Here is a 17,986-nt window from a genome sequence, read left to right on the forward strand (position 1 = left end):
TTCAGATCCTTTGCTCATTTTTAAATTGGGTTGATTGTCTTTTTTAAAATCAAGTTGAAATAATTCTTTATGTATTCTGGATACTAGGTCCTTATCAGATTATATGATTTTCATATATATTTTCCCCCGTTGTGTGGATTATCTTTCTCTTTCATGATAGCATTCTTTGAAGTACAGAAGTTTTTAATTTTGATAGAATTCAATTAACGTATTTTTGTGTGACTATAATGCTTTTGGTATCATATCTAAAAAAACATTGCTTAATCCAAGATCAAGATTTATACCTCTAGTTTCTTCTAAGAGTTTTATAGTGCTAGCTCTTAAATTTAGATCCCCTTTAATTTTTGTATGGGATCTGAGGTAGGGGTCCAGTTTCATTCTTATGCATGTGGATATCCTCTTTTCACAGCACCGTTTGTTAAAAAGACCTTTCTTCCTCCCCACTGAGTTGTTTTGGCATCCTTGTCAAAATCAGCTGACTTTAAATTTAGAACTTATTTCTGGATTCTTCTGTTCCATTTATATAATTTCTTATACATTGCTATCAGAAGTCTCTTAGGCAGATGGTTTCTTTTGAGTTCTATTTATCTTGCCTCAGCTGTGTTCTTATTAGCTAGAAGGTTTGTAGTAATAGTGGTTTTCTGGAAGATTGTTTACTTGGGAGAAGCTTTCAGGAAAGACGTTTTAAAGCTTCTTAATTGCCCGCTCCATGTTTTCTTTCTTTGCCTTTGTGGAGTTGTAAAGCTCAATATTTGTAATCATGATTTCCTTTCTCTGTCTTTAGTCTTCTTGGCTGTCCTCATAGCTGTCCATTTTGAATTCCTATTTTCCTCCTAGGGACCTCTTTTGAGCCTCCATGGAATTTGAAAGCAAGGTCAAGTGAGCTGCATACATATGCATGGCATAATCTGGAATTTCAGTTCTGCATGGACTTATAATAAAACCCTGTTCTGATCAAGTATATCCATAGTTGACCAGCATTCTGGCATGTGGCCTGAAGGTAATGAGGCCAGCTGGCAGTCTTCCTGTGGCTTGAATGCCATGTTGGACCACACAGGTACCTTTGCATCCCAGGCTGTTAATTTTAGAAGTTGAACCTCTAATCTTAGAAGCTAGAAACTCTTTTGGTAGAGCAGAAAAGCAGAAAATCAGTTCTCGTTGATACAGTGTGGAGTAATTAGGAATAATCAGGGTATAGGCAATTCAGTGTGTCTGCTTTTCCCAGTCATTCAGCCAGGTCTTAGTGAACCCCTATCCAGGCATGTATTCTCTTAAACTCCTAAAACACAGATTTAATTATTATTCAAGTGTCTATGGTGTGTAGATATGAATCCATGTAATCACTTTCAAAATAATCACTTTTCTATTGGCATAACAGTTACTAGCTCTAGGTCTTTCAGATTTCGTTTGGGTGATAATTTCTTCAGAATTGTAAGCTAGAATAATCAGTGATGCTATGCTTGCTGTGGTGCCCATTAATTTAACAAACATTTGTATCCGTCAGCATGCTAGGATGCATGTGGGGTGTTCTCTCATCAGTGTATTGTCACCCTCAGCTCAGTTGTTTGGCCAAGAATTTATATGTAAACCACTTACTTTTGTGATTGCCTTAAGGCCTAGGTTTTCCTCTATACAGGCTATCCAAGAATGGACTTAGCCAAACATGCCAACAGTCACAGACTTTTATTCATCCCTTTATTCATTAATGTTGATTGAAAGCTTCCTGTTAGGCCATATGCTATGATTGCTGACAATAGATACAAAGATGAGGACTAAAAGCCTTTTCTGTCCATAGACTAGGCATCGTAAAATGATGTTGCTTATAGCTCCGTGATTACGTCAACGGATTGTTCTTACATAACACGTGGTACTTTGGCAACATGTAATAGTCACCTATTCGTTAAAACAAACAAAAAGCCTTAGGTGCCTACCATGTGCTAAAGGTGTTTGACTTGTGAAAGTGAGGAACATCTTCTGTGAGGATGCAGCAGTTAAGCCAGCAAGGCTAAAGGACAGTAGAAAATCATTCTCGGTCAAGAGAGCAATATGTGCCCAAGGAACCAAAGAGGGCGGATGTGGCAAGAAACCTGTGCACAGGTACAAAACAAGACTTAGGCGGGACGAGGCACCTCAAGACCTGTGGGCCATGTTGACAGCTCTGCCCTCTGTGCTAAGAGCAGAAGGAAGCCATTGACATCTTTGAACCTAAAGCCACGTTTTACCCAGTCTGTGAGCTAAGTCTTAACGAAACAAGTTACCTCTTGCTCGGATTTGGTTTCTAGATAGAAATGTTAAATTTTTGAAGTTCCGTCTTATTTAGGTTAGGGCTTCTTCAGCTTTAGTGTGCTTAAGAATTCCCTGGAGGATTTGTTAAAGCAGATTTTTGAGTATCCACATCCAGAGATTCTGTAAGTCTGGAAGGTATCCAAGAGTTTGAATTGCTGTTAAGTTCCCAGAAGATGCTGGTGCTGCTGGTCCTGGCCATGGACTAGATTTTAGTTACTTAGAGCAACAAAATTAATTCACCTCTCTTTTGTCACTGTTTTCCTTGTGTGTACCTAGCAAAGGATCGTTTTTTAAGCTATACAATAATGAAAAAGTTTTTATTTTTTCAGGAGCTATATTTTGTAGAAGTCATTTTATATCTGTAAATTACACTCATCTGTGTAACTTCTATATATATGATACAGGACTCAATGAGGTGATGTGGTAGCAAACAGTATTGGAGAGACACAGCTCTAGAAATCAAGATACTTTATATCAAGGAAATCATAATCAACAAAAATTTGTAAAAAGTTATTAGTACTACCTTGACAGCTGTTGAGATTTAAAATTTAGAACAATATGATTTGGGATTTGGGAACAGTTGGTGTTCAGTAAAAGTATGTATTATTGAATCTGTTTTTTGTTTTTGTTTTTCTAGATCTAATTACTTGTTTAGACACTGCATCCAGTTTTTTGGAACCTGAGTTCAGGTATGACTATATTTGTAACCTTTTTTCCCTTCACTGTTATTCTTCATCTACTTCACCATTATTCTTTATACACTAAAGATAATGCACATTAATGTATGTGTCACACACGACACATAATCATTGCTCTAAGATGTCAGCAAATTAGAGCTTATTTAAAGCCATTGAGTAGCCATGTTTAAATTTTGCTTTAATTGTAGCATTTGGATCTTCTCTACAATGAAAGTATAATTTAATATACTTTAAAAGTAGAACTAGTTGCTTTTCAGAGCCTGGCAAAACTGCTAATGAAGCTAGAGGCGTTACTTATCTTTTCTCAAAAAGGAGAAGAGAATGATTTCGGCTGGGACTGAATTCTTCAGTGTTCTTGCCCAGGCAGCATTTCTACTACTGTTTCGCTGCTTTCTTTGTCTCTTTTCTCGGCTGGGACTAACCTTTGCTGGCTTCTATTCCACCACTCACGTTGCTGCCAAATTACATCCTAAAATACATGTCTGATCATCCCCCTACTTTAAAATCTTCATGAGTTCCTTCTTAGGGCAGATGTCATCCAAATTCCTTAGCCTGGTTTTGGGATCCTTCACAAGTAGCTCTTGGGCCAATTTTCCAATGTCATCTTACGTACTTATATTGAAACGGCTCTGGATTCTTTACACTGCTCTGAGCTGTCTGAACTTTTGCGTAGAATCGCTTTACTCTCTGCCTGGCAAATTTATTCCCATCTTGTAAGAGCTATGTCACTAACCTCCCCCCAGCTTGCTGCCACTCCCCAAAGAACTCCCCAAAGAACAACCTTTATTTTGTCTTCCAGAATAGTTCTGTGAGGGATGGGTACTCTATTCAGCACTCAGGGAGGATCCCGATCAGCAGAGGTGGCTCTGTCATCAGTGTGTGGCACCCAGCCCTGCCTGAGGGTCTTGTAGCCTCTCCTCTTAGCTCCGTCATCACCACCCAAATGCAAACTGCCGTTCTCTCTTGCCTGGCCTATGGCACTACCAGCCTAACGATGTCTCAGCTTCCACTCGTAGTTCCTTACAGTCTCTTTCTTCTCAGGAGTCAGAATAATCCTTTTTGGAAATATGAATCAGATTGTGTGTATAAGCTGTCAAAATCCTTAATTGACTTCCCATTTTTACTTAGAAATATATTCCAGACTCTTCACCATAGCTCCCAAGGCTTCTGCATGATCTGGCCCCTGCCTACCTCTCCAGCTTCTCTCAAACTAATGTTACCTTTTTAGTTTTACAGTGCTCACTGTACTCTACCTGCACTGGTCGTCCTCCATTGATGACACACACACAGGCCCCCTTGCTTCATGGCCTGCTGTTCCTGTCCATGAGGGTGCATTGCCCTCCCTTTGATGAGGCTTCACTTCCTCAGAGCCCTGTTTCCTGACTGAGGCAGTGCAGAGCCTGGTATAAAAACTTAGACTCGGGAGCCCACCTGGCAGTTCCCAGTTGCGGGACCTGGGCACACTGTTTCTCAGTTTCTTCATCTGTAAAATGAGGAAAATAATGATATCTACCATTAGGGTTCTTGTGTGGGTTACCTGAGGTACTCAGAAGGTTGCTCGGCACATAGTAAATTTACTGCATGTTTGTATTACTTTTTTACTTCTATTAACTTTGCTTTCTCCTACTTATTTCAGGGAGCACCTTTTCTTCATAGCAAAATCATAATCTAATTACTCATTTAGGTATCAGTTTAACGTCCTTCCCCCGACTTCTGGAGCATAGACATAGTGAAAATGGGGGCATATTTATTTGGCTGATGTTTGTAAACCCAGTACCTAGCACAGCCCAGCACTTAACAGACAACAAAATAGACATTCAGATAAATGTGTTGAGTGGGTAGATGGGTGGGTGAATGAGTAAATAAATGAATAAATGCCAAACATTTTTAAGTCAACTTAAATTTGATTTGTAGAAGGTTGGTAAAATAAATTGTGGTTCATTCACAAAATAGAATAGCTTGTAGCTATTAAATTCATATTAAATATGAATAGATCATATAGCAAAAATGTCTACCATTCATTATGAACTAAAAAAAAAGGGCTTTTTAGAAGTGGTGCTTCTCTTAGGGCTGTGAGATTATACTTTTTAAATGAGCTGAAAAATGAATATGTGGTTTTTGTTCTTTTCCCCCAGAAAGTACACTGTATATATCCTTGAACTTGTTTTCATTTCACAGTAAGTACTGCCCAGCTGGTTGTTTGCTTCCTTTTGCTGAGATCTCTGGAACAATCCCTCATGGATACAGAGATGTAAGTCGCAGTAACATAGACTTTTGTTAATGTTGTGATTTAACTTTATTTTTTTTAAACTCCAGAGTAGGTTGATGTGTACCGATTGAATATCTTTAATCTTAATTTATTTTCAAGGGACTATTATTATTTTTTTTGTATCATGTAATGTTTCATTCTTGTGCTATAAGTCTGTTCTTTGTTATCACATCACTAATCCTGTATTTACTGAGAATACTGCCCGGGTCAACTCCTTTCTCGAGGAAAGGAGTGTCTTGTTTATAAATTACCCAAAGAAAATTAAATACTAATCTTTTATTTCTCCTTTCTTCAAGTCCTCACCATTGTGCATGGCTGGTGTGCACGCAGGAGTAGTGTCAAACATTTTGGGTGGCCAAATCAGTGTTGTAATTAGTAAAGGTATCCCGTATTATGAGAGTTCTTTGGCTAACAACGTCACATCTGTGGTGTAAGTATATGTGTTATTGACGATAAGAGGGTTGGGCAGGGGTGGGATAGTGACTAGTTAGACCTGAGCAACATCACTGTTAATGGTGTTCATGGAATCACAACGGTGGGGTGAGCACTCCCATCTTTGTGTGCTGATTGTCTGAATATCCTGAAGAATATAGGCCAGGTCCCACTACCTTGGCATGTTCTCAATCAGAAAGGTAGTCATTTAGGAGGATGATTTGTTCTTTCCTGAGTGCTTAAACAGTGTCGAGAGTAAGGGTCTAAAAGTCTGTGGCCAAATTTTTATTTCATTTTAAAGATCAGGAGGCATAAGTGCTCTGTTTCTTACAGCCTGTGTGACCTAGTGTTACGAATCCTCCTCTAATCCAAAGAGAATATTTTAAGAATGTATTTTTATGGTTACTACAGTGATCAGTTTTATGAAACCGAATAGGCATCACAAGCAAGAAAAGTTGAAACATTAAATAGAAATGTAATACTTGGGATCTGTTTTTGTAAATCTTGCCTCTTAGATGGGCTTAGTCCTGGGGGTAATACTAAGCCTAATTGAAAGCAGGCCAGTTTCTCTTCAGAGGTCCTAAGGCAGTTTTCATTCAGAAGATGAGAGCATAATCTGTGTCCATGACGGTATAATACAGGAGCCAGCAGACATCTTCTGCAAAGGACCAGCTCGCACATATATTGGGCTTTATGTGCCACATGTCCCTGGTCACTTACTCTTTTTCGGTTCATTTAAAGCTTTTTAACCATGCAGAAACCATTTTTGGCTCCCTGGCCATACAAAATAGGCCCTGTATGAAATATCATTTGCCCATCCCTGGTATAGACTTAGCTACCTTTCCATCTCTTGGTTTCTTCTAGATGATTTTACGCAGACTCTTTCATTCCTTTCCCCTCTTCTACCTTTAGAAAGAATTTTTTTCATCAGTTCTCTTCCTTTCATACCTTAAGAAAAAAATAAGGGTGGGTCACATCCATTTGGAATAATGGTTTGAATGTTGTGCTGAAGTCAGGAGCATACACTGATGATTTTATACCCCCCAGGTTCTTTAGAGTCCTTGGTAAACTAGTCACGTGTTCCCCTCCCCCTCCATTCTTCCCACTGCACTTAACTTGCCTGTTACTTTGAAATCCAGATGCGGTGCTGGGTTGCAGCTTAAACTTGTTCTGAGCTGTGCTTATTCCTGTAACAAGTGCAAGCTCTCTTATTTGTAGCCAGCTTTTTTTCTGTTTACCCCAGGAAACTTGAGCCTCATTCTCTGAGAGTTACAATGTACTTGCAACAAAAGCAAATGACACATAAAAGTTTGAGGAAACCGTTTATTTCCATGAAAGATAAATAAAATAAGTACATATTAAAGGTTACATGGGCATACTTGGACATTTCATGTGTGATACAGGCACTAGATACTTGTAGAGAAAGTTGTTTATGCTGAGTTCAGAAGTTGTTATTCTGATTTCAGAAGTTGTTTTGAAATCAGACTTTTTTTTTGGTGGGGGGGGTGGCGCTGAGAACAGTATCTGTTGTTTAATGGCCATAGACTATCCTTAGTTCTTTATATAGTAAAATAAAAACAAAAGAAAAAGTTTTACTAAGACAAATATGGGGAAGTCAATATATGAGTGTCACCGAGAAAAACCTTTCTCTCTTTCAGGGGACACTTATCTACAAGTCTTTTTACATTTAAGACAAGTGGTAAGCCTTTCATGGACTTTGTAACCTACTATAATTGTGTAGTTGTTAATATTTTTTAAACACTGTCATGCAGTATGCCAATTGCTGTTTTTTTGCACTTTTTCATATGTCACACTAATACAATGGATGGAATAACTGAAAGTTTTATATTATTGGGAAGTTCCTTAGGACAGGTGATTTTTTCACTATGTCTGAACAAGTAATTAATTCAACAGAATATATTTATGAGCATCTTTGATTTTTCAGGCACTGTTCTGGTGCTAGTGAAACAAAAGTGAGCAGAATAGACAAAATCCTCCTTTCCTGGTGCTTAAATACTGGTATTGAGAGATTGACAGGAAACAGTGGATAAATTATAAATAAATAATAAATTATAAATAAGTTATAAATAACTCTTTATAATATTATAGAAAATGTAGAAAAGTAAGTCAAGAAAAGAGGATAGGCAGTGCAGGAGGGACTGGTCTGGAGTTTTAAGTGGAGTCAGGGAAGGCCTCGTGGAGAAAGTGACACCTGAGCAAACACCTGAAGGCAGTAGGGAGTGCGTCATCCACTGGTCTGAAGACAGTGTCCCAGGAAGAGGATAATGCATTGCTGCTAAACTAATGGCTATTGCTTGTGAATAAATATGTCTGTCCATTTCCTGACAAGACACAAAGACAGAACCAAGAACATCGCCTACTTTTGAAATTTCTGTATTACAGTGTATTATTAGCATAGTATATATTAATTACATGTACAATAGAAAGTTTCCAATGAGCACATTTATACAGATTTTGAATTTATTTCTGGCAACCACATTACTGTCTCTGTCGTTTCAGGCTGTTACGGCACACTGGGGATGGAATCCGGGGTGATTGCCGATGCGCAGATAACAGCATCGTCTGTGCTGGAGTGGACTGACCATACAGGGCGGGAGAACAGCTGGAAACCCGAGAAAGCCAGGCTGAAGCAACCCGGACCTCCTTGGGCTGCTTTTGCCGCTGATGAGTATCAGTGGTTACAAATAGATCTGAATAAAGAAAAGAAGATAACAGGTTGGGAGACATACTTTTCTAGAATGATTCCTGGTTCTGATTTTATTCAGAAACCTGATAGCATCGAAGATTTTCATAGAAAATTAGGTCACTGCAAATGTAATTGTATGGTGTTAAATATTACTCCAGGTGGTTTTATGAAACATGGCAGAGGAGAGGGGTTGGTATTTGATTTTTATTAACTTTGCTTTTTCATTGTAGTAAGATTCTTTTAAGGTACTGTTTCAGTTAAGTGATCTTGACATCTCTTATAGTCGTTAAAAGAAATTTATGTTCAAGGAGTTCATTTTAAGTGCTATAAATTATACTCTTCATGTGCTGAATACAAATTTATTTGGAGCAGTTCATCAGATGGTTAGAATAATTGATTAGAATTGGGTTAAGTAATTTTTGTTAAAGATTTATGTCGATTTGGTTCTGAAAAAAAGAATCGTTTTAATCTGTTCCTTCCCAGGGGGTCGTTGTTACTTGGTAGGTAAGATATATTTTACAATGATGTGAACACAAGCTGTCAAAACAGAATAGTCCTTTCCTTATGTACACCCATAATTCATGTGTCTCTACAAGGGAACAGAGCCAAAGATTTATTTACTATTATAATGAAACCTGGCCCTTAGAGACGGTAATGTGCTACTGGCAAAAATGTCTGGACAGTACACTTTAGGTATTTGGGCTTCAATGCTTAACAAACTTCAAGGATCAGACCGGGCACACTAATGAAAGCCACTCTGCGTTCCTTAGGCATTGTAACCACTGGCTCCACCATGGTGGAACACAATTACTATGTGTCAGCCTACAGAATTCTATACAGCGATGATGGACAGAGATGGACGGTGTACAGAGAGCCTGGTGTGGAGCAGGACAAGGTAAAATGATTATCAAGGTTTTATTTTAAAAATGGGTCTTTACCAAAAATCAAGGAAGCTCTCCTGTGTGATGTTAACGTTGGCTATCATTTGGCCTCTGCTTTCTTCTGGTTATTTTACCTTGTGTTGGTTTTTAGCTTTCTTTACTCTTCTAACTGTGGTTAGGAAATTCTTAGTGGTTCCAGGTCCTTTTTAATTATTTTAAGGGTAAGTACTTTCCTGATGTTTTTCGCTACATTTTTAACTCAATTGTTTAGATACTTTATGAAGAAGTTCTAAAAAAGGAGGACTGCCTGGCTGGCTCAGTGGTAGAGCATGTGACACTTGATCTCAGGATCATGAATTCAAACCCCACGTTGGGCGTAGAATCTACATGAATGAGTGAATTTGGGCGTAGAGCCTACATGAATGACTTTGAGTAAGTAGTGGTAACTTAAAAAAAAAAGAAATCCTAAAAATGAACTTGTAATTTCTTAAGATTTTCTTATTAATCCAAAGAATGATGGAGAGCCTAATTTTGTTTCCAGATTTCTTTTCTGTAAGCCAGGGGGGACAAAAGACAAAAGCTAAAGGCAAAAGTACATTATAGTATAGGATATAGATTTGAAAGTTCATTTCAAGATTACCTCCCCAAATTTTGTCTTAGGAAACTTCTATTTTTTTTTTCCTACCTGAAGAATTTTCTTAACTTCTGTGGTAATGAAATTGTTGTTTTAGTTAGTAGGCTGTGATAATGCAGAAATGGTCCAGAGCAGATGATAAGGGATGGGGAGTAGGCAGAAATACCTCTGGCTCGTGATCCACCATGAAGATCTTATAACTGGGCGAATCCTTGTGCTCAAGGAGGGTAGATTTCTTATCACCTAGAATTGAAATTGTAAGCACAATTTTTTTAGTGAAACTTCCCTGAGTTTAATTTCAACTATATGATGCTGTCAGTTCTCTATCATATGTATGATTTGCTAATATATCTTCAGTTACCACTTTTCTTATCTCTCTAGTCAGAAAACTCCAGGGGCTTCCTATAATCTGTCATATGGATCTAAACTCTTCTGTTGTTATTCAAGGTTGTCTTCCCTCTCTTCTGTTTGATATCACATGACCTTCATCTTTGGTGAGGCTCTACCCATTGAGTATATAACAGTATTGTCTTTATACTTATCTTCTGCTAAACCCCAAACTTGGCTACTTTTTACTCTGAGCACATCTGTACTTATTTGTAGAATATTTGTTATACTTGTGGAATATAGTTAATTTTTTGAAATTATAAGAATTATCCATGCTCCTATTATAAAAACATCTAGCACTATTGAAGTATATTTCTGAAAAAGACTTTCTTTTTTGCTTCATTTTTGAAAGATAATTTCATTAAGTATAGAAACCTAGGTTGATGTCATTGTTCCCTCCATTGTTTTCTGGTATGCATTGTTTCCAGTGAGAATTCCTTTGTTCCTCAATAGGTAATGTGCCTTTTTATTCCTTAGCTGCTTTTAAGATTTTCTTTTTATCATCTGTTTTAAGCAGTTTAATTATGATGTGCCTTTGTGTAGTTGTCTTCGTGTTTCTTCTGCTTGGGCTTTTTCGAGCTTCTTGGATCTGTTGGTTATAATTTGCATCAAATTTGGAAAACTGTGGGCCATTTTTTCTCAAATATGTTGCTTCTCTAATTCTAACTACATGAATATTATGACTCTTGCAGATGTCTCAAAATTCACTGGTGCTCTACACATTTTTTTTTTAATCTCCTTGTTCTAGTTTGGAAAATTCTATTGTTTTATCTTCAAGTTCACTAATCTGTTCTGTAACATCTAATCTATTAATCCTGTCCAGTGTATTTTTATCTTCTGTGTTGTATTTTTACCTCGAAATTTTCAGTTTTGGGCTTTTAAAAATTTCTTTCAAGTCTCTCCTGAACATTCTCATGCTTTTTTCCACCTCTAAAACATATGGAGTATGTAATAACTCTTTTAATGCCCTTATCTGCTAATTCTGTCTACTAATGTGTCACATGTGGGTCTTTTTCTTTTTTAAGTTTATTTATTTTGAGAGAGAGGGGAGAGCGGGAGCAAGCAGAGAGGATGCAAGGGAGAGGGAGGGAGAACCCCAAGCAGGCTTCACGCTGTCAGCACAGAGTCTGACGTGGACTTGATCCCACAAACTGTGAGATCAAAATCAAAAGTTGGACCCTTAACTGTGCCACCTAGGTGCTCCCATGTGGGTCTTTTTGTGTTGATGGGTATTTAAAATATTTACATGCCTGGTAATTTTTGATTGGTTGCCAGACATTGTGAACTTTTACACTGTTTGGTGCTAGTGTTTTTTATTACTCAAATATTTTTAGCTTTACTCTGGTATGCAGTTAGGTTACTTGAGATTATTTGGTCTTTTTAAGGTTTACGTTTTAGCTTTGTTAGGCAGGACCTGAGCAGCTTTTAGTTCAGATTTTTTTTCTACTACAGAGACAATAGTGTTCCAAGTACTCAACCCAAAGTCCCATGTATAAATGAGTTTTCTTCACACTATCTGTTGGTAACATGTGCTGTTCCCAACCCTGAAAAGGACTCCTTTTCAGTGGTTCTTTTCCCATCCACAGATAGTTTCCTTACATGGAACTGAAGAGTTAAGGGTAAACTCCCTACAGATCCTAGAAGTCTCTCTTTCTCTGCAGTTCTTTTCTCTCCTATACCCTGTCTTGCAAATTCTAGCTGGCTTGGCCTCTCCATCTCTGAGCTTTGTGTTCTCAATTCACTGAGACACGAAGGCTCTCTCCAGACAGTATTGGGGCAATAGAAGGGTTCACCTCGTGTGTTTCTCTTCTCTCAGGGAATATTGCCCTGTACTGCCTTTTGTCCCACGTTTAAAAACCATTGTTTTATATATTGTATCTAATTTTTTCAGATGTTTAGGTCAAAGAATAAATTTAGTCTCTATTAGTGTCCTGGATAGAAGTAGAAGTCTTTACATTGAATTATATAAAATACCAATCTCTTGGCTCACTTACATTAGCCCATCTGCTCCCTCATCTACCTCCAACTCCAGAGTAATTGGTATATTCTGTTTTCACACCCTTTCTAAATAAGCATGCACACATGCATGATGAGCACATACAGACTGAGACAGCTTTTGGTTTTCTTTTCAGAAGATGGGAATGTACCTAAAGAACAATAGAATGTTGTCCTTCCTTTCAAAGCCCAGAACCCCCTGATGAAAGCTTCAGCTCTGATATGCTGCCAACTCAGTGGTGAGGGTTGAATGAGTCACTGTCCCTTGGCATGGCATCTGCATCAGAGCAAATGACTTCTCAGAGGGGAAGAACCAAGCCTCAGGCAAGGAGTGCTCCTGGCCCCGGAAATAAACCAGGAGACACACAGGCCACTGGCATAGAAATCCTGATTGGCTGCTGTGTGGGTGGCTCTTCCGGAAATCTGGTGTTAGAAGCTCAGATTCACGGCTCTGAAGTGCCTTGCACATAGGAGGTGCTCATAGTACTAACTTGAAGCCCTTGACCAAGTCCTGGTGAATCACACCTACTCAGAGAATAACATCCCCAGCTCTTCTTTCAGCATTGGTTCGTATTACTCTGTCCATATGTATGACATTGTGTCTTATTGTGGTTTTTCAGAGCTTAAAGAAATGATAAAAAGTAGAAGATACTAGCTCATTTTCTGTTTATAATCTAATCACCAAATGAATTTTCAAAATAAATGTTTAACCAGCAAAAAAAAAAAAAAAAAAAAAGGGAATGTATATACAACTTGATAACATGTTGCTTTTAAATAGCTGCCATATTTGTGTGTGGTAATATCCAGTAAAATTTAAGTTCCTTGAGAGTGGGAACTTTGACTTCCATTTCCATTTTTATCCTCATGACACCTTACAGACCTCTTTACACACAGGGTCTTATAATAAATGGTCAAAGATCAGAGCAAGTCTTTTTTACTTAGTTCATATAAAATCTTTATCCTTTAAGGTTTTCTATAAAAATGAAACTCCAGTGTGGAGTAAGATCTCAGGGTTAGTTTTTATGTCTAAACTATTGTTCCTGTTCCACTAATACAGTAGACAACAAATAATTGCTTTTATTTTATTTCTGAGGAAATAAAGAAGAGAACTGCAGAGAGAGAGAGACTTCTAGGATCTGTCGAGAGTTTCCCCTTAAATCTTCAGTTGCATGTAAAGAAACTATCTGTGGTGGAGACTGTTACAACTTCAGCCCTTGTAGAAAATGAAGGCTATTAACACGTCTTAGAAGTTTAGTCTAATGCTATATGAACCAGCCAAAATAAAACAGCCATAATATCCAGACATGACTTGATGGAAGAGCTAAACATTTATTTATCTGCTGCAACATGAACTGATAAGATAGAAAGTACTTTGGTTTTAGGCAGATACCGATTTAGTAATAGTCTTTAGAAACTAGCCAGGTGATTTAGCCTGAAGGAGCAAGAACTTTTTGCTTAGTGGAGCCCTGTAATTAAGTCAGAAGACAGAGACTCAAGTCACTGCTCGTATCATTGACTGGTTATGCAGTCCATTTACATTCTGTGAGCTTCAGCTTTCTGAGTTCTGCCTGTTACAAACGGCTGTCATGAAGAACATTTGAGTTAATTAAATGAAAATGTTTTGTAAATAAGAGCTCTTGCAGTGTTCCATACTAGCATTATTTCTTTGAAATGGTTGAGGGAATGGGATAGTCCGTTGAAATAGTATTTTTATCTAAAGACTATTCATATGATACCTGTAATACATTTGTTGCTGTTTACCTAAGATCATTATATTTGGCAGGGAGCAGTGTTTCAGAATCACTTTTCTGGTTCAGATAGCAACACAAGATGAAAATGGTTAATGTGGGAAGTGTCTTTATGTAGTTTATCCAGTAGGTGGAGGTATATAACTTATGTATTCCTTAGTGTGCGTTCACTTTCTCTCTTCTGAAAGAAAAATTATGAAAAGTACACAGTAAAGCATTTCCTCTAAGATATTGTATGTTCACTTATGCTTTACTTTGAAAAGAACATTAATATATTTAAATAGCTGGTAATTACACTAGAATTACTGATTTATTAATGAAATTAAACTGACTCATTGGAATTAAAGCCCTCTTCCCAAATTGCCAAGTTAACATTTTTGTTATGTTTGAATCATCTTAAAATCATTTTCGTATTCAATGTTTTTATAAGTTTTTGATGAAGAATGTGCAGTTTCTTAATAGTTTGTCCAAATTATGATTCATTTATCTTGTGAGAAATTAATTCTTACTGTCATACCTTACAGATCTGATTTAAGGCCCAGAGCAAAAAAAAAAAAACAAAAACATGTTTCAGTGGAACAATTTAGCCCTGACCTCTGCTGATGTAAAGTACCATTTTTTTGTTGTTTTTTTAAAGATATTTCAAGGAAACAAAGATTATCACCAGGATGTGCGTAATAACTTTTTGCCACCAATTATTGCACGTTTTATTAGAGTGAATCCTACCCAATGGCAGCAGAAAATTGCCATGAAAATGGAACTTCTTGGATGTCAGTTTATTCCTAAAGGTAAAGTGATAGTATGTTTTAAGATATGTTATTTTTACTGGATTCATTTAAAATGGCTTTGCTGTTCTCAGAGAAAATAAGAAACGACAATGTGAGTGTTTAGCTTTTAATTATAATATCTTCTTAAAGAAATTTTACAAAGAAATAATTATTCTATTAAAAACTTAGTTATCAGAATGGTTTCAAAGGTTACAGGTGGAAGAAGAGAGAATATCATCGATGAGATAATATAATGCGATTTTTTTCAGGCATAGTCTCAATCTTAATTTTTAATCAGGACTCATGTAGCATAATATACTGTATCACAAACACTGATGATTATAACAGTAAGCTTAGTCCAAGTGCCTTTTCCTCTGAATAAATTAGAAGCAGAAATAACTTCCCTGCTATTACATAATATTTTAATACTTTGTTTCCTATTGTATCTCCAAAACCTACCAGAATGCCCCCATGCAGTGGGCCCTCAAATGTTTCTTAAGTGACTTGAATGAGTAGTGTGTCAGACTGTGATGACAATTCTGTAGCTTTAAACATTATTCACCTCCTCCGTTTTCTCCTCACTAAGGAAATTATTTTAAGAGAATATAATTATCTCAAAAAGTGAGAAATCCTAGTAAGTTTGTACATTTAATGCATAGTATATTTATCCTTCTGACATATTGCTCTCCGAGATTTAAAATCGCTGAGCAGAAATAACTACTCTAGGGAACGTTGAAGACATTTAAATGACTTTTTTTAACTATGACTCTCATAAGCAAAATGTCTCAACTTTTCTAAACCGTTTTTCAAGGTCGTCCTCCAAAACTTACTCAAACTCCACCTCCTCGAAACAGCAATGACCTCAGAAACACCACAACCCCTCCAAAAATAGCCAAAGGTATGCCTGCTTCATGTGTGAGAATGCGGTGGTCCCTGGATTGTGGTATAATTTTCCAAAAACATATTAAAAGCATTGTAAAAAAAACTTTGTTTTAATCAAGCTGTTGTAGACAAAAGAATAAAGAGTATTTGAAACTTTCTTCAAGGTCGAGCCCCCAAATTTACTCAGCCACTACAGCCTCGTAGTAGCAATGAGTTTCCTGCACAGACGGAGCAAACAACTGCCACTCCTGATATCCGAAACACCACCGTGACTCCGAATGTAACCAAAGGTACCCGGCTCCCACATTAGCACCCGTTACGTGGTCGCGTTTTATTTTGCTTGTAATTTCAATTTTCAGAAACACGTCCGGTTTTTAAACCCTCAGCTTCTTTTCCTCTTCACTGTGTTTTTTAAGAAGAGCCAAAAATGTTTACTCCTTACCTTAGAGAAGAGACTGATTGCATTGCTCTGATTTCTCTTCTCCAGTGCCATGTAGAATTTTTCTTTAAATATTTAGAGATGGCTGCTATATTCTGGGTCTTCTCTTGTGATTTTTTTCCCCACCACAGCCAAACACAAGTAGTCTCTATTTATAAAAATAACTAACAGGGCGCCTGGGTGGCTCAGTCGGTTAAGCGGCCGACTTCGGCTCAGGTCATGATCTCGCGGTCCGTGAGTTCGAGCCCCGCGTCGGGCTCTGTGCTGACAGCTCAGAGCCTGGAGCCCATTTCAGATTCTGTGTCTCCCTCTCTCTGACCCTCCCCCATTCATGCTCTGTCTCTCTCTGTCTCAAAAATAAATAAACATTAAAAAAAATTAAAAAAAAAAATAACTAAAACCATTGCAGGAAACAAACGTTTTTTCTTATATATATTAAGAAAATATATATAATTTTCGTTATATATTAATTTGTTGGAGAGAAAATTTGGTGGCAAAAGGGAAGGGGGGTGAAAAACAAGTTTTGGTGAAAACTAACACTTTTTAAAAAGTACTGTGAGTTAACATGTTCATTAAAAAACTTTGGTCTCTGTTTTAAAAATGTTTACCGTCAGTTTTTTCCGGTTATAAATATAAATGTAGTAGGATTTACTTTCAGATTTTATGAATGATAAATAAGGTATTAACACGTATGAAACATAGTACTTTGATTTTACTAGTTGTTGAAAAACAAAATTTCAGTTGGACTCAGAAAAAACCATCAGTGTCAGAGGAATTAATTTCGGTGTTGGCAGATAAAGCATTTTCAGGACCATGCAGAGATGAGGAAGTAATTCATTCCAACTAACTTGTGCCACACAGAACTTTATTCACTCTGAAAATTTGCCCGATGCAGATAACTTTCTCCCAGCTTTCCACATGTCACTTCCTTTCACTTCTTCTAAGGTATTTTCTAAACAGACCATTTTCTTTCTCATGCTGCTGAAGAGAAGCAAGACTTCTTAGAGATGAGATCTCAGTGTCCCACAAAGCTTCTTACCAGTCTGCAGAAGAAATCTGTTTGGGCAGAATTCCAGGCCACATGCCTGGATGGAAGAACAGCCATTTAAAGTATTGCTCGTCTTAAAATCTGATTATAGAATCTTAAAATCTCAAGACTAAAAGTATCCTTAAAGCATTTTCTTCCAGAGCTAGGATTCTTCAAAAGAATAAAAGAATGTAGAGGTCTTTCCAGTTAAAGATTCCTTGTCTCCTTTTCTGTGGGATGGTACTGTGTAGATGTTTTATTATTTTGTGAACCTAAGCAGATTTTTTAAACCTCTGATTAAATCGACCTGTATCCACCTGAACCTGATGGTTCTCTCTCCAGTTATACATTTTTAGGGACATTTATTTTTCTGAATTCTTAGTGCTTTCTAGCCTGAGTGATGATGCCTGTTTTATGCACTTCTTTTCCATTTTTACATCCAGGCTGAGAGTGATGCTGGAGAAAATCATATCATGGTCAGATTTGTGCCCCTGTGTCTTCCTGAATCCTCCCTCCGGGGGGCCCTCAGCACCAGCCCATGGTCATTTTGTTTCTCTGGTTAGCTCTTTCTGTTCTCAACAGTCGCTTTTCCATATTTTTCAAACCCTTGACCCAGAGATTCTTTAGTTACTCTCAGTTACCTCTTCAACTTTATGAAGAAAGTAGAAGCAATTAGAAGGACACTCCCAATCTGTGGAGCCTGCAAACTCACCTGTACCCTCTTTCCGCTGCGTTGAAGAACGGAGTTCCTAGTCCTGCCCAGGGCTGATCCACCTCTGCCCGTGTTCCTATCCCCCCAGCCATCAGAGGCCTCAGGTTATGCGTTATCCTCTC

At 37.5% G+C, this 17,986-nt stretch overlaps 2 protein-coding genes across 2 annotated transcripts in view; one reads left to right on the plus strand and one right to left on the minus strand.

Annotated features, from left to right (window-relative positions):
• The window catches only part of DCBLD2 (discoidin, CUB and LCCL domain containing 2), an 88,203-nt gene that overhangs the window by 57,750 nt on the left and 12,467 nt on the right, over positions 1–17,986 (plus strand). The window contains exons 4-12 of the mRNA XM_047876028.1: positions 2,924–2,975; positions 5,163–5,235; positions 5,550–5,683; positions 7,344–7,384; positions 8,206–8,421; positions 9,163–9,287; positions 14,675–14,825; positions 15,616–15,702; positions 15,851–15,976. Coding sequence (XP_047731984.1) covers positions 2,924–2,975; positions 5,163–5,235; positions 5,550–5,683; positions 7,344–7,384; positions 8,206–8,421; positions 9,163–9,287; positions 14,675–14,825; positions 15,616–15,702; positions 15,851–15,976 — 1,005 coding nt within the window. The remainder of the gene's footprint in view (positions 1–2,923; positions 2,976–5,162; positions 5,236–5,549; positions 5,684–7,343; positions 7,385–8,205; positions 8,422–9,162; positions 9,288–14,674; positions 14,826–15,615; positions 15,703–15,850; positions 15,977–17,986) is intronic.
• Positions 6,995–17,986, minus strand: part of ST3GAL6 (ST3 beta-galactoside alpha-2,3-sialyltransferase 6) — a 94,358-nt gene continuing 83,366 nt past the window's right edge. The window contains exons 12-13 of the transcript XR_007155814.1: positions 10,074–10,150; positions 6,995–8,396 (exon numbers count right to left, since the gene is read on the minus strand). The gene's annotated coding sequence lies outside the window, so the exon portion shown is untranslated. The remainder of the gene's footprint in view (positions 8,397–10,073; positions 10,151–17,986) is intronic.

Source organism: Prionailurus viverrinus, chromosome C2 (assembly GCF_022837055.1).
Source record: "Prionailurus viverrinus isolate Anna chromosome C2, UM_Priviv_1.0, whole genome shotgun sequence".
Classification (NCBI taxonomy): domain Eukaryota; kingdom Metazoa; phylum Chordata; class Mammalia; order Carnivora; family Felidae; genus Prionailurus; species Prionailurus viverrinus.